The following is a 27,521-nucleotide window of genomic DNA, read 5'->3' as shown; positions in this document are numbered from 1 at the left end:
ACATTCATCTGCCTGGCTGAACTGGTCCTCACCCTTAACAACTTCTCCTTCCAATCCTTCATTTCCTCCAACTAAAGGGATAGCCATGGGCACTAGCATGGGCCCCAGCTATGCCTGCCTATTTGTTGGATATGTGGAACAGTCTATCTTCTGCAGCTACACCAGCACCACACCCCACCTTTTCCTCTGCTACATCAATGACTGTATTCTCGCTACCTTGTGCTCCCATAAGGAAGTCAAACAGTTCATCAACTTCACTAACACCTTTCACCCCGACCTCAAATTTACCTGGACCATCTTGGACTCCTCCCTCCTGGACCTCTCTATCTCCATCTCTGGCGACCAACTAACCATGGACATCTAATACAAACCCACAGACTCCCACAGCTACCTGGACTACACCTCCTCCCACCCTGCCTCCTGTAAAAATTCTTATCCCCAATTCCTCTGCCTCCACTGCAAGTGCTCCCAGGATGACCAGTTCCACCATAGAAAATTCCAGATGGCCTCCTTTAAAGACTGCAATTTCCCCTCCCACATGGTTAATGATGCCCTCCAGCACATCTCCTCTACTTCTTGCACTTCTGCCATTGAGCCCCACCCCTCCCAACACAACAAGGACAGAACCCCCCCCACCCCCCAGTCCTCACCTTCCACCCCACCAACCTCCATATACATCGCATCATCATCTGCCACATCCGCCACCACAAAAGGACCCCAACACCAGGGATATAAATCCCTCTCCACCCCTATCGACATTCTGAGAGACCATTCCCTCCAAGACTCTTTTGTCAGATTCACACCTCCCACCCCCTCAAAACCAGCTCTCATCCCACTCATGGCACCTTCCTCTGCCACCGCAGGAAGTGCAAAACCTGCGCCTACATCTCCTCGGTCCAAGGCTCCAAAGGATCCTTCCACATCCAACAGAAATTTACCTGTACCTCCACAAACATTATCTACTGTAACGGTTGCACCCGATGTGATTTCCTCCACATCAGGGAGACAGGACGCCAACTTGTGAATCATTTCAGAGGACATCTCTGGGACACCTGCACCATCCAACCTCACCGCTCCATGGCCGATCACTTCAGTGCTCCCTCCAACTCTGTCAAGGATATGCAGGTCCTGGGCCTCCACCATTACCAAACCATAACCCACCCAACACCTGGAGGATGAACACCTCATCTTCCACCTTGGGACCCTGCAACTACATGGGATTAATGTGGATTTCACAAGTTTTCTCATTTCCCCTCCCCCCACCTTATCCCAGTTGCAAGCCTCCAACTCCGCACTGCCCGCTTGACCAGTCCATCATTTTCCCATCTAGCCGCTCCACCCTTCTCTCCAACCTAACACCTTCTCCCCCAACTTCAGTCACCTATTGCATTCCCAGCTACCTTATCCCCACCTCCCCACCCCACCATGTATCTCTCAGCCCCTGGTCCACAAGCCCTTCATCAGGAAAGAGGTTTATGCCCAAAATGTCAATTCTCCTACTCCTTGGATGCTGCCTGACTTGCTGTGCTTTTCCAGCACCACACTCTCAACTCTGATCTCCAGCATCTGCAGTCCTCACTATCTCCTATGACAGTAAGCTTACATGGTACATACAAACTAAGGTTGTAAAAACCTTTAGAGGTATTTGAAGAGGGCTTATGCCCGAAACGTCAATTCTCCTGCTCCTTTGATGCTACCTGACCTGCTGCGCTTTTCCAGCAACACATTTTTTCAGGTATTTGAAGAGCAAAGGATTGGTAAAGACAAACATAGGTGCCTTACACTCAGCAAAAAAGCGAAGTTATAATGGGGAACAAAGGGATGCAGACCAACTAAATTCATATTTTTGTTCTGTCTTCACAAAGGAGAAAATGCATAACTTCCTACAAACATGTGGAATGCAAGATCTAGAGAGAGGGAGGATTGGTATTAACAGGGAAATTATGTCGGGGTAATTGATGGGATTAAAGGCCAATAAATCCTCATGGCCTGATAATTTTACATTCTAGAATATTTATGGAAGTGGCCCTAGAAACTGTGAGTATATAGGTGTTCAACTTTCAACATTCTATAGATGCTGGAATGGTTCCCATGGATTCAATGGTAACTTACGGAATCCCACCATTTAAAAAGGATGAAAGAAAACAGGGAATTACAGACCAGTTAGCCTAACATTAGCGATCGAGAAATTCAGGAGTTTATTTTAAAAGATTTAAAACAGGACACTTGGAATGCAGTAACAGGACTGGACAAAGTCAGCATGGATTTATGGAAAATCATGCTTGATAAATCTAGAATTTTTCAAGGATGTAACTAATAATGCTGATAGAGGGAGCCAGTGGATGTGGCTTATCTGGAAGGCTTTCGATATATGTTCCACATAAGAGATTAGTAAGTTCAAGTAAAGAATACAGGTTTGGGGTAATGTATTGACATGGATAAAGAACTGGATGACAAATAGGAAATAAAGAGTAGAAATGACAGATCTTTTTCCGAATGGCAGGCAGTGCCTATGGGGTACTCAAGGAACAGTGTTTGAAGTCCAATTATGCATAATATTTATTAACGATTTAGATGGGTGACCAAGTTTGCAGATGGCACAAAGCTGCTATGGGGGTGGGGGAGGGGGTGGAATTGTGAGCGGGAAGCAGAGGTGCTTCAGTGTGCTTTGGACAAGTTGAGTAAGTGAGCAAATGAATGGCAAATGAAGTATAATGTGGATAAATGTGAAATTATCCACTTTGGTAGAAAAAAAAACAGGCAAGCAGGTCATTACCTGAATCACTTGACAAAAAATCTTGCAGATGCTGAAAATCTGGAACAAAACCAAAAATTGCTGGAAAATCTCAGCAGGTCTGGCAGCATCTGTGGAGAGAAATCAGAGTTAATGGGATCCTTGAACCCAAAACATTAACCCTGATTTCTCTACACAGATGTTGCCAGACCTGCTGAGATTTTCCAGCAATTTTTGGTTTTGTCTCAGATTACTTGAATCACAATAGATTGGGAAAATGGGAGGCACAAAATAAGCAGGCAGGTGCAGCAGGTGGTGAAGGAGGCAAATGATATGTTGGTCTTCATAGCGAGAGGATTTGGAGTACAGGAGAAGAGATGTTTTTCTGCAATTGTACAGGGCTTGATGAGACCACACCTGAGGTATTGTATACATTTCTAGTCTCCCTACCTGTGGAAGGACATTCCAGTTGTGAAGGGAATGTAACAGAAGTTTACCAGATTGATTCATGGGATGGTAGCATTGATGTATGAAAAGAGACTGGATTGGTTAGGATTATATTCACAGGAGTTTAAAAGGATGAGGCAGGATCTCATAAAAGCCTATAAAATTCTAACAGAGCTGGATAACAAATGTAGAAAGCTACCTCCAATGACTGGGGAGACCAGAATGAGTGGTCACAGGCTGAGCATGTGGGATAGGCCATTTGAGACTGAAATACGGAAGAGTCTCTTCATCTAGAGAATAGTGAGTCCGTCAAATTCTCTGCCAAAGAAAGTGGTTGAGGCCAAAGCATTGAATGTTTTTAAGAAGGAGTTGGATATAGTTTTTTTTAGGGTTAAAGAGATCAAAGGTATGAAGAGAAAGCAGGAACAGGGTATTGACTTGGGTGATCAGCCATGACCATATTGAATGGTGGAGTAGTCCTGAATGACCTACTCTTGCTCCTATTTCCTTTGTTTCAATGAATATGCTTAGGCTTGGCGTGAAACCTGAGGGCTGTAGGAATGGGAAGCCATCCGTCCTGGTGGCTGTGAAGGTAACCACCACTTTAGACTTCTATGCGACTGCCTCATTCCAGGTGACCTGCATGAAATTTCTCATCACACATACATAGATGCAGCACTGATGCCATCTGTGCAAAATCACACTGGTTCATGGTATTCCCTCATGACAAAGTCAATGCTGCAGCACAAGATGTAGGATTTGGGGATATAGCTGAGCTCCCCAGGTGTACAGTACCATCAACTGTACAAATGTGACACTAAGGAGGGCTGATCACAACACAGCAGTATTCATCAATAGGAAAGGGTTTCATTCGATTAATGTTCACTGACATCACTTCCTGGAGTGTGTGCAGTTCTGGACCAGACCTCTTCAAGGTGCCTTACAACTTCTCTTCAAAATAAAACTGGACAAAATAACCTCTTAAAGCTATTGTATTGTCACAGTGCCCATTACCTTAGCAATTGCCATGACTCTTAAATTCTGAAACACTCTTGTGCAACTAGTGTGCTTGCAAGTCCAAGGTACAAGGCTGGTATTGGGTGACAAGGTCTACCACTGTGACCCCAAACTTTTACAGAGAGCAGATAGGATTCTGCCCAGGCCTTGACCAGTAGTAGATCTTGTGGTAGAATCCATCCTACTCTCTGGGGTGCCCTCTACTATAGTATGGATGAAATGTTCTTCACCATTCTGGCCTGCTGTTCTCTGCCCTGTTGAACAAAGAACAAAGAACAGTACAGCACAAGAACAGACCCTTTGGTCCTCCAAGCCTGGGCCAACACATTTTGCCCTTTCATACTAAAACTGTCTTCACTTACAGGATCTGTATCCCTCTATTCCCATCCTATTTATTTATTCATCTAAATGCTTCTTGAATGCTGTCACTGTGTCTGTTTCCACCACCTCCTCTGGCAGCGAGTTCCATGCACTCACCACCCTCTTGGGGAAAACATGCCTCACCCACCTCTTTTAAACTCCACACACCTTTAGTGATCTGTGGACCTGCATACCCACATCCCTGTGATTATCAATACTCCTCAGGGAAAAGGCAACATGGCAAAATGATAGATGCTGAGGAATTGGAAGGATCAGAACAGTCTTATTAAAAGGAGGATTAGGACATTAAATAGGAGAAATCTGTCCTTATGCCTGACAGACTCAGCTTTATCCCATACTACGACCTGGCCAGGGCTTGATTGACACACAGTTCTTGTAGGTGAGAGCTAGATACAGCAGACTACCATGGAACGTTAAATACTTATTGGTCACCATGCCAGCACTTGATTGCAATGTGGGGGTGAACTACAGCCCTTATCTTGTTTGTGTTTGCTTTGGTTGTATTTTTTGGAAATATCTGATTGCTTGCTTGCATGTGATGTTCCCCACACTTGACAATGACAAAATGGGCATTCGAGACACGGTAGGAGTGAATGAGAGAGGGTAATTTGATGGCATATAGTTAAGGACAGGTGAACTGTGTGACCAGGTAATTAAGCAGTGAATAGAGTAAGAAAATGTCTATAGAAGTACTAGCCATGCTGACAATGTGCCATCAGCATAATGTCTTTGTAGCTGCTGTGCCATTATGTTCCTGGTGAGTTCCTGATGAGGGCTCCTGCCCGAAATGTCGATTTTCCTGCTCCTCGGATGCTGCCTGACCTGCTGTGCTTTTCCAGCACCACTCTAATCTTGGCAGTGTCAGATTGCCAATGCTTGTTCAGGTGCACAGCGATCTTTCAAAATAGCCTGGGTGGCAGGAATGCCAGTCTTTTCGTGGAGATATAGAGAGTGGCAACTTCTTCTAGTAACGGCACATTGTAAAATGGAGCTAGAATTGGCAAAAATGGCATCATTGCTGCAGGGTAGGTAGTTAATGAGATGAGTTTGATAAGATATGCTGCTGGACCTCACCAGGCTTTGCAGTGAAAAACGCTCTATGAAACTCAAAAAAACTGATCTTTGGCCATAAAACTAAGATTCAGCCCAAAATCTTTATTTCACCAACACTCAGACTCTTTGAACATTAGACTGCAGAATGCATGGCAACTGGACAAGTACTAATTTGTACTGACAAGCACAGCATTCGTTTCACTCAGCACTTTGGAACAAGAGACTGTTCTTCTATTTTAAATTCGTGAAGAAAACTGAAACAATTGTTTGAAAATATACTAAACTCAAAATAATAATTTGTTCCTGTCACATGAGTTAACTAGCTGCATCATTGTAAAGAAAGAATTCCCTCGCAATCAAATGAGCAGTTTCGGTGAAGGTCAGGAAAGGGTAGTTACACAGTCAGATGAATGGCAATTTATGTGGGGAAGGCAATTCTCAGGCTGATGGAATAATGATAACCCAGTCAAAAATTTTCAACCATCAACATAATTAAGCTTCAAAACATTGACAGCAGGCAACTCTGAATGAAATCTTATGAAAGCTGTTTGAACAGGATTTTATTCACTTTGCATAGAGGCAAAAATATAATTGTGGCCAATTTAATGGTAAAAATCATTTACAATGAAACAATTGATTAGTCCTTCCTTCTCCTTTATTAAAAAATGGTGAATTATGAAAAATTGAGCAGATTCTATGTAACATTTTAACTCTGTCCTTTACTTGAATTTTATCAGGATCCAGGTCACGCATAAAGCAGCTAAAAACAACATTCCACAAGTAGGCATTGTTCTAGTGCAGTATTATGTTTTTGCTGTAATTTTTTATTACCTCACATGATATCAGCATCACTATCTAGCATACAATTTATTGCTCATCCCTAAATGCCCAGAGGACATGTAAGAATCAACTGTATTACTGCAGGTCCCAAGTCATATGTAGGCCCAACCATGCGTGACTGGAAGATAAAGGACACTAGTGAACTAGATGGTCACCACTGGGCTAGTTTTAGCTTCAGATTTTTACTGAATTCAAATTTCATCATCATCTGAATTGGATTGGAGGCCATATGTCCAGAACATTAGCCTGAGTTTCTGGATTACTGGTCCAGTGACATTACCACTGCTCCATCACCTCCCTTGTGATGTGAAAATGATGTGGAAATGTCTAGTTCCATTGGGCTCGGTATTCAAAAGACAAGAATATTGCCTACTATGTAAATGGAACTTCTTGGTATTTCATCTGAAGAATTAAATTGTTTCAGAATGAGAGCATATTAATTGTCGCACATCAATTCTTAACCCACATAATAGATTCAAATTAGAGGATTGTTAATTTTTAAGTGATTTGAAATAGCACATCTCTCCCACAATACCATTGCACAAATTAATCTAACTGTACCTGTGAATACACAAAATTACATTCATCATGACATCAATCAGAATCACAAAATTTTCCTTTTGAATTTGTTTAACATTTGCATTTTAATGTTATAAAATCATTGGACCAATTAAGATTATGTGGAACATATTACAAAGTGCTTAAATTTTAATTCTTTGCAATAAAAATAATACTGATGAACCAGAATACATGTTCAACCTTTACGCTAATAATGATAATACATTTAGAAAATATCTCTGTACAAAGATTAGGTTGCCTTTTGAAGAAACGTTGTATGAGAATATACACCATCACAGTTAATTTGAACCCAAAAGCAAGTACAATGTACCATCATCATAGGAAGCCATGGATCTGAACTGTGGATTTATTAAACTACATCCTTTTTAATAATTAAGTCCCTGGAGCTGGACTAGCCTTACAGTAAGGTAACGCTGTGACCAATACTGATATCCAGTCATACATGCTATTTTTAGCCAATTAATTTTAATTGTTTTAGTAACTATACCACAAATCATAGGCCCCGTGACAGGGAGGCCCCGGCTGACTTTTTATTCCCTGGCTAACTGGTACTCAAGAGAAGAAAATCATTGATTGACAAAAGTGTAAGGACAACTACTCTAACCAGTTGTGTGTTGAAAAAAAATATATTATTCTTTCATGGGATAATCTGAGTGTTGCTAGTAGGGCTAGCACTGGTTGCCTAACTACCTTTGAGGGTTGTTGTTGAATCAGGTACTTGATTTGCTGCAGTCCATCTGCTGTGGATTCATCTCTAGTGCAGTTGGGAAATGAGGTTTCAGAACTTTAATAAATTCATAGAATCATACAGTACAGAAGAGATCTTTCATCCCACTGGGTCTGCACCTTTAAAAAAAAACTACTCTAAATCTATTCTATTCCCACTTTCCAATACTTGAGTGTTATGACATCTCAAATGCTCATACAAATACATTTCCAAAGATTATGAGGTTTCCTGCCTTAACTAGCCTTCCAGGAAGTGCATTCTAGATTTCCACCATCCTCTGGGTAAAAACATTTTTCTTCAAATCCCCTCTAACCCTCCTGCATTTCACCTTAAAATTATGGCCCCTTATTTATTATTCAACAAACTGTCTACCCTGTCCTTGCCCCTCATAATCTGTACATATCAATTAGATATTTCACTGCTCCAAAGTAAACAACCCAAGCTTATCCATCACTCTTCATAGTGAAGCTGCTCTATTGCAGTTAGGCAACATTTTGATGATTCTACTCTGCATTCTCTGTAGTACAATCACATCCATCCAGCTGTGGCCTAGCCAAAGTTTTGCAGTTCCAACATACCCTCCTTGCTTTTACAATCTATGCCACAACTGATGGCATTTCGCCTATGCCTTCTTAATGACCCAATTAACTTTTTTCTGCTGCCTTCAGTGATCTGTGGATAAGCACACCAAGATCCCTCCATTCCTTTGAGTTTCTTAGTGTACTGCCATTTTGACCAAACGATAGTGAAGGAACAGAGTATCATTCCAAGTCAGGACGGTGTGAGAACATAAAGTCAAAACTTCATATGGCTGATATTCCTGATCAATTTCCCAGAAGACACCTATTATCCAAGTGAAATAGTCAAGAAACATTGACAGAGACAAAGGCTGATTTTTGCCCTATCCTCCTCCCAAAACCAAGGTCATGATTGGGGTGGCCAACCCCAATAATATTGGTTTCAGCCAGTGTGGCATTTTCACCACACCATTCTCAACATCAAAAAAGGTATAAAATGTCACACCAAGGCATTGGACGGTTTGCACAACAATACACTTGAAAAGTAATTATTTCTCCATGAATGATCATAGAATCGTAATAGTGCGGAAGCAGGCCATTTAGCCCATTGAGGCCACACTAATCCTCCAAAAAGCATCCCACCCAGACCCACTTCCCTACCTTAACACTGTAACCCTGCATTTTCCATGGCTAATTCACCTAAACTACATATCCCTGCTCACCTTAGGCAATTTAGCCTGGGCAATGCATCTAACCAGCAAACATTTCAAGCATGTGAAAGCCATTTTATAAGGACAAGTCCTTTCTTTTCTCTTAAAAGAATCTTGGGCCATCTGAAGTTAAGGGCCAATAAAACAAAATGCTTATTGCTGGAATTGTCTAATTAACCCATTTATGATTCAGCATTAATTAGGCTCTTGGAAAGTCCATAACAATGGCTGATGCATCTCACCTTCTTCTTGCTTTGTACTAGTTTTCATTTAAAAAATTTATTTTTGCATTTCTAGTATAAAGATAACTATAATACGCTGCTGCAATTTTCATTTGTTTAGATGTTAATAATGGTAAGAATGAAGGGTGCTCCAATACAACAGATGGAAGTAGAAATAGATCATATGGCCTGTTGAGTTTACTCCACCATTCAGTACAATCATAGCTGATCATTGACTTTAAATCCACTTTCCCACCTGTTTCCCATATCCTTTGATTATCCGGGACACCAATTATCTGTCAGCCTTAAATATAATCAGTGATGAAGGTTCTACAGCTCTCTCAGGTAGAGAATCCCAAAGATTCACAAAGCCTTGAGTGAATAGATGGCTTGCTATCTCAGTCCTAAAAGATCAGCCTGTTATACTGTGACTGTGCTTTCCAATGTTTAGATTTCCCAACCTGCAGAAACAACCTTTCAGTGTCTCCCTGTCAAGTCTATAAAATAATGTTTTAGTTAGATTACCTGCCATTCTTCAACATTTCAGAGAATACAGACATAATTTACTGAATCTTTCATTGTATGACAGCCTCCTGATAGCCATCTTCAATAATCTGTGTACATATACAGCCAGACTCCTCTGTTCCTGAACTCCATGTAGAATTGTACTGTTTTACCTTGTCTTCAAAGTGCATCACCTCACACTTCTCTGCACTGAACCTCATCTATCGCCTATCTGCTCACTCTACCTACTTGCCAACATTCTTTTTGAGTTCTACACTTTGCTCCTCACAATCCTTCCAAATTTTGAGTCATCTGCAAACTGTGTGCACCAAGATCTAGTTCGCTAATACACATAAAGAAAAGCAGGATCCCAATACTGACTCATGGAGAACTCCATGACAAATCTTCCTCTACAAGCAATTCAATGTCCATTATACTGTTTTCTTTCACACAGCCAATTTGGGTACAACATTACTTTATTTCTTTTTAATCATCTACGATCCTATAATTTTTCTCACAACTCTGTTGTATCATACTGTATCAAACGCCTTCTGGAAATTCATGTTTACTAAATTGACAGCTTTACATTCATCATACTTTCATCAAGCATTTGTGTTACCTCTTCAAAAAACTCCAGCAGGTTAGTTAAACATGATTTCTCCTTAAGATATCATGCTGACTCTTCCCAATCAGCCTGCCTTTTCCACTTGATTACTAATGCAATCCTGAATAATTGTTTGTAGAAGTTTTCCTACCACAAAAGTTAAATTAACTGGTCTGTAATTACTGGAATTATGATTACAATGTTTCCTGAAGAAGGACACAGTGTTTGGAATTCTCCAGAGATTGTGGCCAGTGTTCCCACAATTTCTGCCTTCACTTCTTTCAAATTCCTTGGACGCATGTCATCCGTCCCCAGTGTCTTGTGAACTTTAAATGTGAACAGTCTACCCAAAAATTCTTCCTCATTAATTTTGAACCCTTCCTAGTGACAGTTTCCTCCTTTGTTGCCATCCCCTGGGAAGCATCTCATTTTTTTCTATAGACCGATGCAAATTATTAATTTAACATCTCAGTTTATGCCTCTGGCCTTTGCATGTAAATCCCCTTTTTATAGGAATTCTGCTCCTCATACCTATTCCACCATTCGGTGAGATCATGGCTGATCTGTGGTCTAACTCCATATTCCTTTTACGCATATCCCTTAATACCCTTGCTTAATAAAAAATTGTCTCAGATTTAAAATTAACAACTGATCTAGCATCAACTGCCTTTGTGGAAAACAGTGCCAAACCTCTTTCAAAACCACCCTTTGTGTAATCTAACACCTTCCTAACGTCTCTCCTGAATGATCTGGTGCTAATTCTCAGATTACATTCCCTAACTCTAAAATCCCTGGTGAGTAGAAATAATTTATCTTTATCTACTATGTCTTTTCCTGTTAATAGCTAGATGACTTTAATCAAATCACACCCCTAATCTTCTAAATTCACGATAAAACAGGCTAATTTGTAATCTTTCCTCATAACTTAACATTTGAATTCCATGTTTCATTTTTGTGAACCTACATTGTACTCCCTTCATGGCCAATATATCTCTCCTAAAGTGTGGTGTTCAGATCTGCTCACAGTAGCCAAGTAGGTCTAGCCAGAATTTTGTATAAATGCAGCATAATCTCTGCATCCTTGTACTCCAGTCCTCTAAATATAAAGGCAAGCATTCCATTTGCTTTCTTGATTACTTTCTGTACCTGTCTTTGATATTTCAAAGATCTGTGCAACTGAAACCCGAAGACATTTTGGACATTCACTGTATTGAACATCATACCCTCTAGAAAGTACCATGGTCTATCCTTTTTCGGTCTCTGATTAGTCCTATTCCTCCTTTAATCACTGCTTAACTTATTATATGCCTACAGAAAAATTCCTAATAGCCTAACATGTTGAGCTACAGTTTTATTTATTCAGATCAAATATGCCCGTTAAACCAAATGGTAGCTACAAAACAAACAGGTGTTTATACTGAATGGAATGGCATGTCCTTTTCCTCTGATATTTGTAACAGATTTACCACCTATTCCGTAACTAATAATAGGTACAACAATTGCCTGAAAAAAATATGAAAAGTCATAGACTGAAGGTACGTGATTCAATTTTTCTCCATCAGTATCAACCCATTATTCACTGTGATACAAAAAAATTGAAAGTTTTGCAAACCTCAAAGAAACTAATGTCATGCGTTCCCAAACTGTGAGTAAGAAAACTTCAAATAAGCATATTAGGTGTTGATTAAAGAAAAAAAATCATTTTAATGGGACCAAAATTCAAAAGCTTCTAAATTTAATTTGAATATGATTAGATTACTTACAGTGTGGAAACAGGCCCTTCGGCCTAACAAGTCCACACCGACCCTCCGAAGAGCAACCCACCAATACCCATTCCCCTACATTTACCTTTTCACCAACACTACAGGCAATTTAGCATGGCCAATTCACCTCACCTGCACATTTGTTTGGACTGTAGGAGGAAAACCATGCAGACACGAGGAGAATGTGCAAACTCCACACAGACAGTTGCCTGAGGCGGGAATTGAACCCAGGTCTCTGGCGCTGTGAAGCAGCAGTGCTAACCACTGTGCCACCCACTTTGGTTATCTATTAACAAATGAACCATGACAACGTGTTCCAATTTATGTGATACTCAATATTTTTGCAAATAATTTCTGAATTATCAGCAGCAATGATATTACTCAATGTAAAACAAAATGCGACAGTACATATTGCAAATTCCTACCTCTTTTCCTGTTTCTTCTCGCTTCAATGAATTGTATTCTTCAGGAATCCTAACCTTTTCTGCATGCTTTCCAAGCTGCCACAGGGATGTTTTCTCAGTAGGAAGACTGCAGTTTTGTTTTCCATTGGTTGCTTGCTTTCCCTTTCTCATAAAATATCCCACATTGTGCGGTAACTCTATGAAATTATCTTCAGGTGGATATAACTCATCTGATGCTTTACAAATGCAAAGTTCAGTCATTTCAGTAGGTGCAGTTTCAGTTTGAGATCCACTGTCAGAAAATAAGATAATACTGGATCTGAACTTTTCAACCTTCTGCTTACTTAATGAACTTGCTGCATGGTGTGTATTTTTATGCAGAGAAGAATTGGATGATGCTACCTCAAGAATTGAAGCACACTCCATCTCCTCATCACCACTCTCCAAATTCCACTCTGGTAGGTGTGACATGACTCTATACTGGCACCCTTCATCAACCTCTGTGTTCCTACTGGGATGTTTGGACACTGTGCACAATTTCAAGGGTCCATCTTCATGGATGAGTGAAGAAGGACTCACATTTTCTAAACATTGACCACTATCTCTCTTTGGATCATTACTTTCAGTTTTGTTTATCTTGTACAATCTCTCTTGTTCGCAACCAGTCAAACAATCTTCTTCTGAGGTACATGCTAATGTCTCCAGACACATTACTGATGCAGAAAAAGGTAACTTCTGATGATTTGCACTGTACGTTGATTCCATTCCAGTTTCTTATAAGAAGCATCCAGAAGTATGCAGGAACCTTGAGCAGCACTGCATTTTATATTAAATTAAGACATTGATGCTTGACTATTCCATGTTATTGTCTTGTTGATATACAAACCATGAAAAGTCAATGGTCTTGGCTTTGGCCAAAAATCACCTCATCAGTTGTATATCTACAAAAGATTTTTTAAAAAAGTATTAATTTCGTTGTAACGTTTGTAATGGAGACAGTTGTCAAATAGGTTCATTTGTAATTTATAGGGAAAGCCATTCATTTATCAACAGGAAAACACAATCAAGTTGGCACTTGGAAGTTAATATTATTTTGTAAGGTTGTTATGGGTACTGGCTACATTAATATTTTAAGCAAAAAGAATATTCATGCAATTAGATTAAGATATTGAATTGTATGCACTTATCTGTGACTTGTTAAAATGAAAAGTTCCATTGTAAAATACATAGAATTCCTTTAAAGCTTTTAATTCCTTATGAACCAACTGAAGTGTTATTTTTTGTAAAGGCAGAGATGAATAATCGAACTCTGATGACCTATGAAGAGCAAATATTACAAAAAGGAACTGCAGTTATAATGCACTCAAAATTTTTGCAGTGTCATTTTTGCAGAGAAGCATTTAATGCAGGGAATCCTAATGTGTAAAAAGGATAATATCCCCTGTGTGCCAAACAAATACTCTAAGCTGAACATTCTGCAAAATCATGTGGTGGAGGTAGATTTAGATATTTTGCCTTCACAGCAGTTAGGAAGTTTGGTGTTGGATCAGATATATCTTCTTAATCTTTAATGTTAAAATTTACAAAAACTCCAAATGATATATGTTTAAGTTGCTTACATTAGAATAAGTTGAACTGTCCAATGAACAGTCATCTGAAGTTATATAGATATTTTATCGATAATTAAAGTATTCACATATTTCTATTTCACTTTCCTATGCATACACACAGAAAGAGGTCTCTCAATCAAACTAGTCCATGCCAATGCTTATACTCCACATGAGCCTCTTTTTATTTTCCTCATTGAAATCAATCATGTGACTATGTATTCCATCATACGTTTGTTTAGCTTTTCCTTAAATGTGTCCATATTTGCTTTAACTATGCCCTACAGTAGCAAGTTCTGCATTCTTTATGACTCTGGATAAAAACTTTTCTTCTGCACTGCTGGATTTCTTGGTGGCTTTTAATAGTTTCTCATTCTGCTCTACATCACAATGGAAAACATTCTCTCTGTATTGACTTGACAAAAAAGTTTTCATAATTTTAAAGACAACTTTTAGGTCAATTCTCAGTCTTGATTTTTCAAGAGAAAAGAATCCCGCCTATTAATCCTTTCCTATACACACACACATACCTCTGATAGCATTCTTGTAAATGTTTTTGCATCTTCTCCAATGTCTCTTTGTCCTTTTTGTAGTATGTTAACCAGAACTGTACATAATACTCTTCAGAGTGGTCTGAACAATGTTTGAAACAGGTTCAGCATAACTTAAGTTCTTTTTAATTCTATACTTTTGAACTCAGTTATTGGTTCTTTTTTCACTCCTTGCTAACCAGTGGCACATGTTTTGTGACTAGGAGAAAGGATAGGCAATTCAGCCCCTTGAGCCTGCTCTGCTATTTTATACAGTCATGGCTCATCTCAACTTGACCTCAACTCCACTTTCCTGCCCATTCTCCACAACCCTTCAACTCATGACTAACTAAATATCTATCTCCCCCTTAAATTTGTTTAATGACCTGACATCTACAGTATTCTGGGGCAGAAAATTGCACAGATTCATAATCATTTGAGAGAAGTAATTTCTCCTCATCTGTTTTAAATCTGGTAGACCTTATCTTAAAGCTATGACCTCTCGTTATAGAAGATATCAAGAAACATCCTCTTTATACTGACTTTGTAAATTCCCTTCAACATCTTAAAAAGCTCAATTAGATCTCTCATTCTTCTAAATTCCAGAGTATAAGCCGAAGCTGCTCAATCTCTCCTCATAAGGGAAATCCCGGACCTCTGGAATCAATCTAGTGAACCTCCTCTGAACTGCCTCCAATGTAACTATATCCATCCAAGTAAAGGGACCATAATTGTATGCAGCACTCCAGGTACGGCCTTATTAATGCCTTGTACAGTTGCAGTTACACTTCCATACTTGGTTCAGTTGTACTTCAAGATCTCTCTTCTTCTGCCTCACACGGACTTGCATCTTCCAAAACAAGTGAACTCCTGCTCTTCCTATTAAATGTATTACTGGATTAGTGGTGCTGGAAGAGCACAGCAGTTCAGGCAGCATCCAACGAGCAGCGAAATCAACGTTTCGGGCAAAAGCCCTTCATCAGGAATAAAGGCAGTGAGCCTGAAGCGTGGAGAGATAAGCTTATCTCTCCACGCTTCAGGCTCACTGCCTTTATTCCTGATGAAGGGCTTTTGCCCGAAACATCAATTTCGCTGCTCGTTGGATGCTGCCTGAACTGCTGTGCTCTTCCAGCACCACTAATCCAGTATTTGGTTTTCAGCATCTGCAGTCATTGTTTTTACCCTATTAAATGTATTATCTCACATTCACCAGTGTTGAACTTAGTTTATTCATTCTGCATGTTTATTAATGTTCTAATGTAATTTATTCCAATCCTCTTCAATATTGCCTCTCCCTCAATCTGATATTGTTTATACAGTTAGAAATAAAAAGTACAAATCATGAAAGTAATTTTTGAACAGTAGTGATCCCAGCACTGACGCTTGAGGAGTAGCATTTCCTACCATCTGTCACTTCAAATAATTACCCTTTGTTCACACTCACTGCTTTATGTCTTTAAGTGAGCTAGCAATCTATTCGCCTTATTCCTGACACCACCTTCTATTACCTTATTCATTAGTCTATGATGGGGTACTTTATCCAGACAATCCAGAAAAACGGCATCTACTGCATTAATATTGTCTACTTTCTCTGTTAATGCCTCAAAAAAATTCAATAAGATTAGTCAAGCAAGATTTCTCTTCCCAAATCTATGCTGACTATTTAGTTATTTTCTTGTTTCTAAATGTTCTTCTATTTTCTTCCTTTGTAAAGATTCCATTTGTTTTCTAGCACTGATGTTAAGATAACAGATCTGTAGTTCCCTGCACATAATATTCTCCTTTTTTAAAATAAAGAAGGAAATGAGAATTACATTAGCCAAATGCCAGCCTCGAGCACTACACCTTTTTCAAATAAATTGTTAAAAATGGGTGATGATGCCTCAGCTATATACTTTTGGATTTATTTCAAGACCAGGAATTTTGTTGGCTTTGCATAGGTATTTCAATGCATCCTGTTTCAAGTTAAATTCACTTACCTCTTAACTCAAAGCAGCATAGTGGCTCAGTGGTTAGCACTGCAGCCTCACAGCTCCAGGGACCTGGGCTTGATTCCAACCTCGGGCAACTATCTGTGTGGAGTTTACACGCTCTCTCTGTGAATACATGAGTTTCCTCTTGGTGCTCCGATTTCCTCCCACAGTCCAAAGATGTGCAGGTTAGGTGATTGGCCATGCTAAATTGCCCATAGCATTAAATGTATTAGTCAGAGGGAAATGGGTCTGGGTGGGTTACTCTTCGGAGGGTCGGTGTGGACTTGTTGGGCCAAAGGGCCTGTTTCCACACTGGAGGGATTCTAAACTCATCATGAAGTATTATGCTTCCATTCTAACTCTCTGGTAGATTCTGAAGCAAAATAATTATTTAGTATTTCTATCTTCACACTCTCATTAACTGGGGTATTATTCTTTTTATTCCTTAATAGTCCAACTCATGTAATGGCCTTCTTTTAAGAAGTAAAATTGTCATGGTGCTACTCAGAGAGAGAGGAGGACAGACACAGACAGACAGGTGGTGATGTTTTAACTGGAGGGTCACCATGCCTCAAGTGAAGGGAAAGGATGTGAACAAGAGTGCTTCATGGTAACCTCAGCTGCTGTGGGAACTGAACCCACACTATAGGTGCTATTCTGTGTGGCAAACCAGCTGTTTGTCCAACTGAACTAACTGACCCCATCAGCCTGCCTTTACTTATGAACCTTTAAAATATTTTATTATTTTGTCTAATGTTCCTTAATAGTTTAATTTCATGGTTCTTCTTTGCCTTCTAACTGTTCTTTAGAAGTTTATGTATTATGTTATTATTCATCTATGGCTTCCCATTGATGTTTAGCTTTTTTTTGAGTTGATGGAATACATATTTCTTGTAATCTTTTGAACAATGTTTCAAGTAATATTGTCTTGTTCTCATCAGGCTAGAATATCAAAGCTCAAAGGGGATGACAATTGATACTGCATGAGGAGACAGGGTTGATTGGCTGGCAACTAGACTCTGATGAGCAGAGTCACTGCCATGGGAAAGGCACATGGAAACAGTTAAATGCAAACTTTCCCCTGATTAAGACCAGGTAAGTCAGCACCAATAATCAAGGCATGCCAAGAGGAATGCACCGGGAAAAGGATACCGCCACAGCTCTTGTTCATTTGACAAAGACACAATGCATGAATATCTTGTTTCTGTGTGTGAATAAGCGTGACCTTTAGCATGCATAAGTGAGCATAACTGATGATCTTAATTGGCTAATAGCGTAATGATTAGTAAAATTGAGATGTTTAGTTAAAGATTTTCCAATTGTGGGATCATATTTAACATTGGACATTATATTCTGATTTTTCCAAGCACCAGCTGGTTGGGTAGCAACATTACTCTGCGTGTTCTGAAAAGCCAAAGAAATGCGTGCTTTGATACTATCTGACAGTAATTGCAATATATGTCTTACATATCTGACGTCAATGGCACTGAAATTTATACACCACATTATTAATTTGTGTGGTAGGCAGAATGTTTTTTTAGTCTGATGGCTGCATCCTGTTAGTGGAGAATGCCATATGAGTTATTATGCATGGTAGCTGTATGAATAGGCTGGTTTCACCAACTTCATGACCTTTTGAGACACTTTATACACCCAGGGTACTATGAAGCAGACTGGTCATGTTTCAGAACTAAAAATGAAATCTTAGGACCATTCACAAGTTTGCGTAATATACTATTATCTTATCAAACAGCATGTCCATTTGCCTGTTTGCGACAGATAATGTACAGAGCTCACATCCAATCTGCATACACTTGTAAAACTCAGAACATAGTATCCAACCTTTGCAACTAATTTTTCAATAGATAAATTTGTTAAACAATCTGATGGTACTAATGAATTATACTAAGAACTACTTTAAGATCATCAGTTAGGTTTGCTGCGTGGATCATGTCAGGGCTCTGTTCTTTAATAACAGAACAAATGTGTCCTTGCATAAATCTTTTCCAACTGAACAAGAGTTTGGGGTCAGCTTTTGTCTCATACATTCCACATGGCAATGACTTGAACAATTAGAGTTGACTTGCCTGGGTGAAATTTGAACAAAACTTGGCTATGCCTTTGCCAATCTGAATTCACTTGCCAAACAACCAGCACTTTTATATTGTATAAAATTATTGTTCCCTTTGAGACTTGGTACATTTGCAATTCTGCTCTGATAATTGCAGGACAAAATGCTTTAACAGAATGCTTATTTTTCAAAAATCCTCAAGTTCTGTACTGTCAAGCGATTAATATTTTAAATGTTTCCTATTGTTGTTCAATGCTATTGTTTCTGAATATATTGCACATTTTATTTTCTCAATTTTCAGCTCACTTAGATTTTCTTCTTGTCCCACAAATCATTTCATCAAGTGAGGCAAGTATTGACTGTTTGTGACCTGAGAAGTCAAAAACATTTAAAGAGATGTGTTAAATGGTTTACCCCTCAACTGCTATTATTAGGTGCTGTCCTAGAAGTTTGAATACTTAACGTTTTGCTGCTGCAATTGATTATAGGGTTCCATCTTGCAAGGATTCATTGGTCAGCATTGTGTAACATCTGAGATAGCCATACTTTTCCTAGAGTGAAATATGTTACTATGCATGCTTAGTCGATGTTGCATGGGAATGTTATTTCACCCTGAAGTTAGATAGTGAAGTTAAGCTAAATATTGTGCTTTGACTAGAGACAGTGCTTTCAAAGCTAAACTACTTTTAACCAGTCTTTTTATTTTCTCAACTTCCCAAAAGTGTTTTTTATATATTGTACTTGTTTCTAACTTATAAAAACTGGCTTTGGGTCTTGTCTGAGTACACAGCCAATTTAGCTGTGCAATCAAGCTTTGTAACTGTGATTGTAACAAGGTTAGCTAGGTGGACATCACAGAATACAAGTTCCATGATTGGGTCTGCTAACCCATTGACAAAATGGTATTTCTCGGTTAGTTCTGTTTTGCTGAATGCATTCAACTGTAAACAAATGCAACAATGTTCAACTAATATCAAAAGAGGAACCTTATGATGCATGTCAATGAGTTGGATGCAAGATCAATTCTCTCTAAGAACCTAAGAACTTATTGGGATAAAAGTAATACTTTGGAAATATGATTGTTGATTCAATGTTACTTCTAACCTGTTCTGCTTAATGACTAAGCTTATTTTTAAAGGCCTCCCAAGCCTGGTCTCCAACTTTAAATTCTTCTGTCATTCAATTGAAAACAAATTGGTCAAATTCTAGACAAACTCATTGACATGCATCATAAGGTTCCTGACAGTTTCCTATTTTGATATTAGTTGAACATTGTTGCATCTGTTTACAGCTGAATGCGTTCAGCAAAACAGAACTAACCGAGAAATACCATTTTGTCAATGCATCAACAAATGCATTTCTTTAATTTCCAGCGTTTCTTCTACATTGTTTTAATGTTTTGACTGTTTCAAAAACACCTCCCTGAAATATCTAAGCCTGAAAAAATGACCTATTCATTTACTGACCTCCATTCCCCATATGAGGCCAATACAGATTAAGAACCTTTTCAGAATTGCTTTTTCCACTATAGCGAGGTCCACTCTAACCTCTAGATTTTCTAGCCTCTCTTCCCAACTGAGAGGGCTTTTACATATGAAATAACTCCATGAAGGCCAGTAACCTGTCACTTAGTCACCCTTTATTTGCACATACTTATTACATGACACTGACCAAGCTAGCTCAGAGTTGGCTCCTAGAGTCAGCAGTACTCTTGACACTCCTGATTATATCTGTCAGCCATGACTCCCGGTTGGACCAGGTGAGCAGACCCAATCATGGAACTTATATTCTATGATGTCAACCTAGCTAACCTTGTTACAATCACTACATTTTTTCAAATCCAGAGACATATGCTTATTCTTTTTCCTGTAGCTTCTTTTAAGGCTTTTTTTTGCACAGGGTAGGTTCCTCTGAATTTGCCTCAGATACTGGCAGCAAACACCAGACCATAATTCGCCTCTGATGCCTGGAGCATCTTAGCCAAAACTCATCTTCTTCATCAGGTGGTAACAGCATTGAGGCTGCGACACCTGCTCTGTCCATCTTGTCTCCATAGGTTTCTTCAATGTTAGGCAGAGGGAGAGAACCCATAGGTACTGACAGCCTTGCCAATGGACTGGGTATGCTTTGCAGGCAAAAGTAAGGACTGCTTTTATCTCTCCACCCTGGAGACTTCCTGCCTCCATTCCTGGTGAAGGGCTTTTGCCCAAAACGTCGAGTTTCCTGCTCCTCGGATGCTGTGCTTTTCCAGCACCACTCTAATCTAGACTCTAGGTATGCTTTGTTCCTGCCCTGTTTGTGAGGTTGTAGATTTCTTGTGGTCCACAGTGTTGTTCAGAACCACTTGTCCCAACTGAACTTTGTACATGATGGGACCTGACCTCATTTCAACTGTGCCTCTTACCCAAGCTGGGCTACTCCTGTGGTTTCGACACCAAACTTTGTCCCCTGCAGTAAACTGTACCTTTCACTTAGAGGAGTCTTGTGTTTGGCATTGCCATTCCTGAGTCCATTCACACCCCCGTCCCCAGGTTTGGAAAGATCAGATTTAACCTGATGCAAAATCTTCTCCACATGAACAACTCTGCTGAGCTGTCCTTGAGTTGCATGAGGGGTGATCCGATAACCAAACAGGAATTAGGACAGTTTAGTGTCAAGGGAAGTTGTAGGTTTATTTTAAGCCTGCCTTCAATGTTTGGACTGATCTTTGCACCAGACCATTGGATGACGGATGGTATGGAGCTGTCCTTACATAACAAAAACCATTCAACTTTAGGAAATACTCAAAGTCCCTGCTGGTAAATGATGGCCTGTTAACTGTGACCAACACCTCCCGGAGTCCATGTATCACAAAAGATGTTTGCAACTTTTCATTTGTCGTTGCCGTGTTTGATGAATGAGCTCTATGCATGTCCAATCACTTTGAATGAGTGTCTACAATGACCAAAAATATAGCCAATGAAAGGGCTGGCATAGTCAACATGTAACCAAGTCCAAGGTTTACCTGGGCACTCCCACTAATGTGGGGGAGCTGCTGACAGCAATTTTGTTAGATTCGCTACAGTCTGGAAACAGGCGCTTTGGCCCATCAAATCCACACCGACCTCCGAAGAGTAACCCACTGAGACCCATTCCCCTACCCTATATTTATCCCTGACTAATGCACCGAACACTATGGGCAATTTAGCATGGCCAGTTCACCTGACCTGTACATTTTTGGACTGTGGGAGGAAACCAGAGCACCCGGAGGAAATCCACACTGACAAGGGGAGAATGTGCAAACTCCACAAAGACGATTGCCCAAAGCAGGAATTGAACCCAGGTACCTAGCACTGTGAGGCAGCAATGCTAACCACCGAGCCACCATGCCACCTAATTTTGTTCTTGTTGGCACTCTGGGCACTGCACCCACCAACATGGCTATGTTGGCTTTCAAATCCTGGCCACTAGACATAATTTCTTACCAACATTTTCATTTTGGAAACCCCAAGATGACACTGGTGGAGTTCAGCCTGTATTTGGCAGCGACCTTTGCTTAGGACAAGTACTCCATATACTCCCCAAAATAATATGTCATCCTCTATGGTGATCAGGTCTTGCTAGATCCAGGAAGGTTTCAATTCTGGTTGTAATGACCCTTTTGTCTACTCCATTGTGACCAGCTGGTTTAGTTTTGCCAGGATGGAATCCTTTCATGTCCACTGTCTGATATTGTCTGCGGTGACTGGAAGGGTGTCCAGAAAGTTCAAAACTATTCTTCTCGTGAAGGCACCATGGTGGTGTATCCACCAAAGGGAAGCTGGTTAAGGCATCCATATTTGCCAGTTGGCCTCCTGGATGATGTTCCTACTTGTACACACTCAGAAAAAGAGCCCACTGCTGAAACTATGGGCAGCACAGCTCTGTCCTTTTTTAAGTAGCCCTAGCAAGGGTTTGTGGTCTGTTACTTCTGCAGACTTATGTCATAAAGATATTTCTCACACCAAACCTGACCACCAAATCTTCCTTCTCCATTTGGACAGACCTTAATTAGTCAACAGCCAAAGTCCGGGAATCATATACTATTGGGCATTCCTCTCCATTGGGTCACCACTGAGGCAACAATATCCTGATACCTGTCAGCAGGTCAGCTCCGCATCTCACCTGGGATCATAGTATACCAATACCTTAGACGTCAATAGCTACTTCTTTATTTCCCTAAAGGCTACATCTTGGCTACGAGATCATTCTGAAGGCTGACCTTTTCTCAATAGCAAATGTAAGGGTGTCAGATTAGAGGCCAGGTTATGTATGAATTTTCTGTAATAATTCACCAAATCAAGGAAAAACCTAAGCTCTGGTACAGATGTAGGAGCCGGGGGACCTTTGATCACTCTCACTTTATTTTTCAATGGTGTAACACAATCTTGTCGACTTTGTAATGTAAGTAGGTCCCTTGAGTTGTCTGGAATAAACATTTTTCCCTCCTAAGACATACACTGCTTGGAGAAATGTTTAAGCACCATGTCCAAGTTTTCTAAATGCTCTATCTTGATCTTCCCGGTTTTGAACACATCATCCAGATAAATGGCGCCCTGGGGTCGTCCTTGTAAAATGGTCTCCATCATCTGGTGGAAAATGGGACATGCTGATGATACCCAAAAGGCAGTCTCATATTTTGGCACAAACCCTAATGGGCATTAATTGTAGCATACTTCTGGGAATCCTCACCTAACTGCAATTGCAAGTATCCATGACTCATGTTCAGCTTCAAGAAGGATAGCTCCCCATCCCCTTCCCCCCCAATTACCCCCCACCGTATTTGTGTATAAGGACTCTATGTGAAGGATTAGGTATTTATCCAGCTGCGAAAAGGAGTTTATGGATTGTTTGAAATCCCACTCTCATTGCCACTGAAATAACTCTACGAAGGCCAGTATCGGGCCACCAAGTCACCCTTTAGTTACATGACACTGACTAGCTAGCTCAGAGCTGGCTCCTAGAGTGAGTAGAATCCCTGACACTCCTGTTTATATCTGTCAGACAGGACTCCCTGATTGGACCACATTAATAGCCCCAATTAGGGAACTCATATTTTATGAGGTCCATTTGGCTGACCTTGTTCTAATCCCTACACCATACATATCCAGTTGTGTGATAAGGTTGGCTGTCCCCAGTCAAGCAATTACAGAGGAACCTCAATTATTCGAATAGCAATTATCTGAATTTCAGATTATCTAAAGAAGATTTCAAGGTCCTGTGAAAACATTATATCAAAGAGGTGTTACCAGCACTTGTGCGACAATCACATCTTTTGTTTACAATGATTAAAAGTGAATTTGACTTATTGAAATGCTGCCGAGAACAGTCCTGGACATTGATGGGAGCTCAGGCACCGTCTCCAAATGACTGACTTCTCTCCCTCTCTCTCTCTCTCTCTGAATGAAGACAGACAGAATGACAATCTGGGCAAATTCAGAGCACTGAATATTCTCAAATAAAGACACCCAATAATTTCTCTAACATTGCCTTGTACAAGGCAGAGAGGGAATTTGTCAAAAAGTTGCAGTAAAAAACTATGCGTGTGTGCGCATGCGCACACTATTTTGATACTCCCCCCCCAAAGGCAGCAGCAGTATTGCTGTTGGTGCCCAGTCTGGCTGCCGTCTCCACTCCTTTATTTTGTTCCAGAGTTCCATTGGGGAAAAGAGATAAGAGGCATTGGTCACTTCACTCCATCCGCTGGCTGGAAATATGGAGAGTTGAAAGCACATGGTGGGGGGGCGGGGCAGGGTTGTTCACTGACCCACTGTGCTGCTGCCTAGTCTCCTGAACGGGAAGCAGACTCATCAAGTGCTTGCTCTGTCAATCTCATTGAAGTGAAACAATGGCTGGGGGAGGCTTCAGCAATGCTGCAGGTCCCTTGCACACAAGTGTGTGTCTGCTCAGAAACAAACCCTGAGACAGAGAGAGGGAGAGCAAGGCAGGCAGAGAGAGGAAAAAGGAAACTTCAGAAAACTCTGAGTCCCAGAGGAGAGGCATTGGATCAATCATCCGAATAATCAATTATCCGAACAAAATACTGCCTGCCCATCTCGTTTGGATAATTCAGGTTCCTCTGTAAACAGAAAATTCTTTCCACTGTTTAGCACTTTATTTATTTTGCCTCTCCTATTAAAATATTTTCTAATTTGTTTGGAGCTACCAAAACAGCTCAGTCATAAGGACTTCTACTACAAGTCATGTTATTGGTGAGTTATATATTATCATATATGTCTAGAAAGACGCAGTAACTTAATCTCATTAAGTTATTGCCTAATCTCATTACGTTACTTTTCCTATGCTTTTCTAGGCTACTGCTATGCAATGTCTTTCCTCCCACAATCAGAGTTTCTGTCCTAAGTATGTGATAACTTTCTATAGGCATTCCCCGATCAACTAAAAACTTGCACTGGGATTTCTTGCTTTGCATTGTTTCACCTAATGTTGCCAGTCTAGAACTTACCTCATGATTACCATCTTGGGCACGTAGCCACTGTTTGAACTTCCCTATTCCCCCTACAAAGTCACATCCTTCCATTCACACATATGAGTGGTATGAACGTCATCCTTATACCTACTATAGGCAGTTCTCATTTGCATATGATGTGTCTGTTCTGTGGTCAGTATCATTCTGCCTATCTCCATCTCACCCCTTATTTACTGTATTTATTTTTTAGGATTGTCAAGCCTATGAGTATGTGAAGTATACGGTGCTACATTGCCTTCTATTAATTGCTCAAATTCTGAAAGTTTGTAATTAATCCCAATTAACCAAGTTGAATGGACTTTAATAGTTTGAGCACTTTATTGGACAATGTTAAAAATAACACAACACCAGGTTATAGTTCAACAGCTTTATTTGGAAGCACTAGCTTTTGGAACACTGCTCCAACCACCTGATGAAGGAGCAGTGCTCCGAAAGCTAGTGCTTCCAAATAAACCTGTTGGACTATAACCTGATGTTGTATGATTTATTAACTTTGTTCACCCCAGTCCAACACCAGTACCTCCAAGTCATTATTGGACAACCGCTGTTTATCAATTCCACCCTATCACTTTGCTGGGACCAATTCACTCTTAATGATCCTCTCTTTCATAACATACTGAATTTCCGAGAACAATGTTTATCACATACAGTTTTATGAGACATCGTGGAGGTCTCCAAATTTTCACTGAGACTTTGAGTTGATGAACTGTCTTCTCCCTGATTCTTCAAAGATGCAATGGCCCTTTGTGATTGTGTATAATACCATTTAAATCTATCTTGAAATATGTAGGGCTCTGTAATGGGAAGTTACAATATATTTTAGAAGGGAGTCTAATATTCTGGAAAAGATTTTCTAAATAGCATACTGAATAAATAAAGCACTGGTTGCAAACTTTGATAAAACTTGAATTAAAGTAAAATATACAAAAAAACTGAAAATATTTTTCTCTGAAGGAATTTTGTAGCTAAGCGCTGCTGATATAAGTCCAAGGACTCAGAAACTAGGCAATGCAATATCAGTTCATATCAGCAACTTGCAGAGTTGCGATGGAAAATCACAACAAATCACTATTTGTTTGAGATAAATCAATGAACAATTAACCTTTATCTTTAACATACAGAATAAATACAAATAACAATAACCACAATATTCAACCTTAACTTTAGGTAATTTAGACTGACCACAATTTCAAACATAGAAAAGAATGCCTCTGTTGTCCACATTTAGAATGGGGTTTAAACTTTAATCTGTTTTCAAATTCAACAGTGTAGGTGGTAAGAAAAAGGCTACAAAGGTTCTATCACAGGTTTACAATTTATGGATTTTAATATCATTTTCACAGTTGCAAAACCAGATGGGGATATTTAACTTTAACATTTCCATTTAAATCCATAATAATTAAAATTTTGCTTATGTATTCAAACTCTTGTCTCCAGACTAATTTTTATTGCAGAAAATTGTTAAAATGACTGGAAACTTCCTTTACAAACTGCTTAGACGTCTAAAACATACCTTAGGAATAATTGCCAACAAAGCATTTCTTTACAATGACAACATAACAATAGTGATGTTGTTACACAGCACTGGAGATTTGCTTGTGTACATCCCTTATGCAATACTTGAAAATGAAACCTCATTAATTCTTATGTCCCTATTAATTCTTACAAATCCCATGGTTTCTGTGACCTTGTTAGTTTTGCAAAGGAAACTTATTGAAAATATTTAAATAAGCCAAGGTTTGTGGCTTCTTCTGTGACAAGCACATTACCTGTTTGATCAGATTATTCCACATTCTTTCAGCTCCGTTCATGATTCCAATTGAAAGTGATTGTGGACATGGTCAAAAAATACCCATTCACAACTCGAGCTGACAAGACAACACAATGTGGCTGAATCTGAAGACAGAAATAATAGGCCCCCTTCCCCCGCCCACTTGCCAACACCAAGTATTTCAGCCTGCTGCCTAAAAATGTCAGCAAAACTATGTGCAAGAATCCCTAGGGCAAAACAGCCTTCTACATGCACTGGCTAAGTCATGCATAGAGGGTTGCTATCAAAAACTAAGTAAGCTCTCGTGAATGCATTGTGAGCTATTCCTTATGCTATGCTCGGCCTCAGGACTTTGGTTCATTTCATCACTTGTAGCACCTGGTGTTGGTCTTAGAGTTGTACACAAATTACACAAGTTTTCTTGCTTTCAGTCTTAAACCAATATCATCAATTTGGTCCTCATTTTAATTTTTCAACTAAAGAATATTTAAATCTGTTAATTGTCTCCAAGAACATTTGATGTTGTGAAAGAATGTGTTGCTGACTTCTCTTAATGATT

At 39.7% G+C, this 27,521-nt stretch overlaps 1 protein-coding gene across 1 annotated transcript in view; it reads right to left on the bottom strand.

The window, feature by feature from the left end:
• stard13b (StAR related lipid transfer domain containing 13b) overlaps nucleotides 1-27,045 on the bottom strand; it is a 514,228-nt gene extending 487,183 nt beyond the window's left edge. Inside the window, exons 1-2 of the mRNA XM_072577224.1 lie at nucleotides 26,961-27,045; nucleotides 12,524-13,443 (exon numbers count right to left, since the gene is read on the bottom strand). Of these exons, the coding sequence (XP_072433325.1) occupies nucleotides 12,524-13,267 (744 nt within the window). The 5' untranslated portion in view covers nucleotides 13,268-13,443; nucleotides 26,961-27,045. The remainder of the gene's footprint in view (nucleotides 1-12,523; nucleotides 13,444-26,960) is intronic.
• Between the last annotated feature and the right edge of the window lie 476 nt (nucleotides 27,046-27,521).

The sequence above is a fragment of the Chiloscyllium punctatum genome, chromosome 9 (genome assembly GCF_047496795.1).
Source record: "Chiloscyllium punctatum isolate Juve2018m chromosome 9, sChiPun1.3, whole genome shotgun sequence".
NCBI classification, from domain to species: domain Eukaryota; kingdom Metazoa; phylum Chordata; class Chondrichthyes; order Orectolobiformes; family Hemiscylliidae; genus Chiloscyllium; species Chiloscyllium punctatum.
The sequence above is the reverse complement of the archived record's forward strand: the minus strand, read 5'-3'. Positions and strand labels throughout refer to the sequence as shown.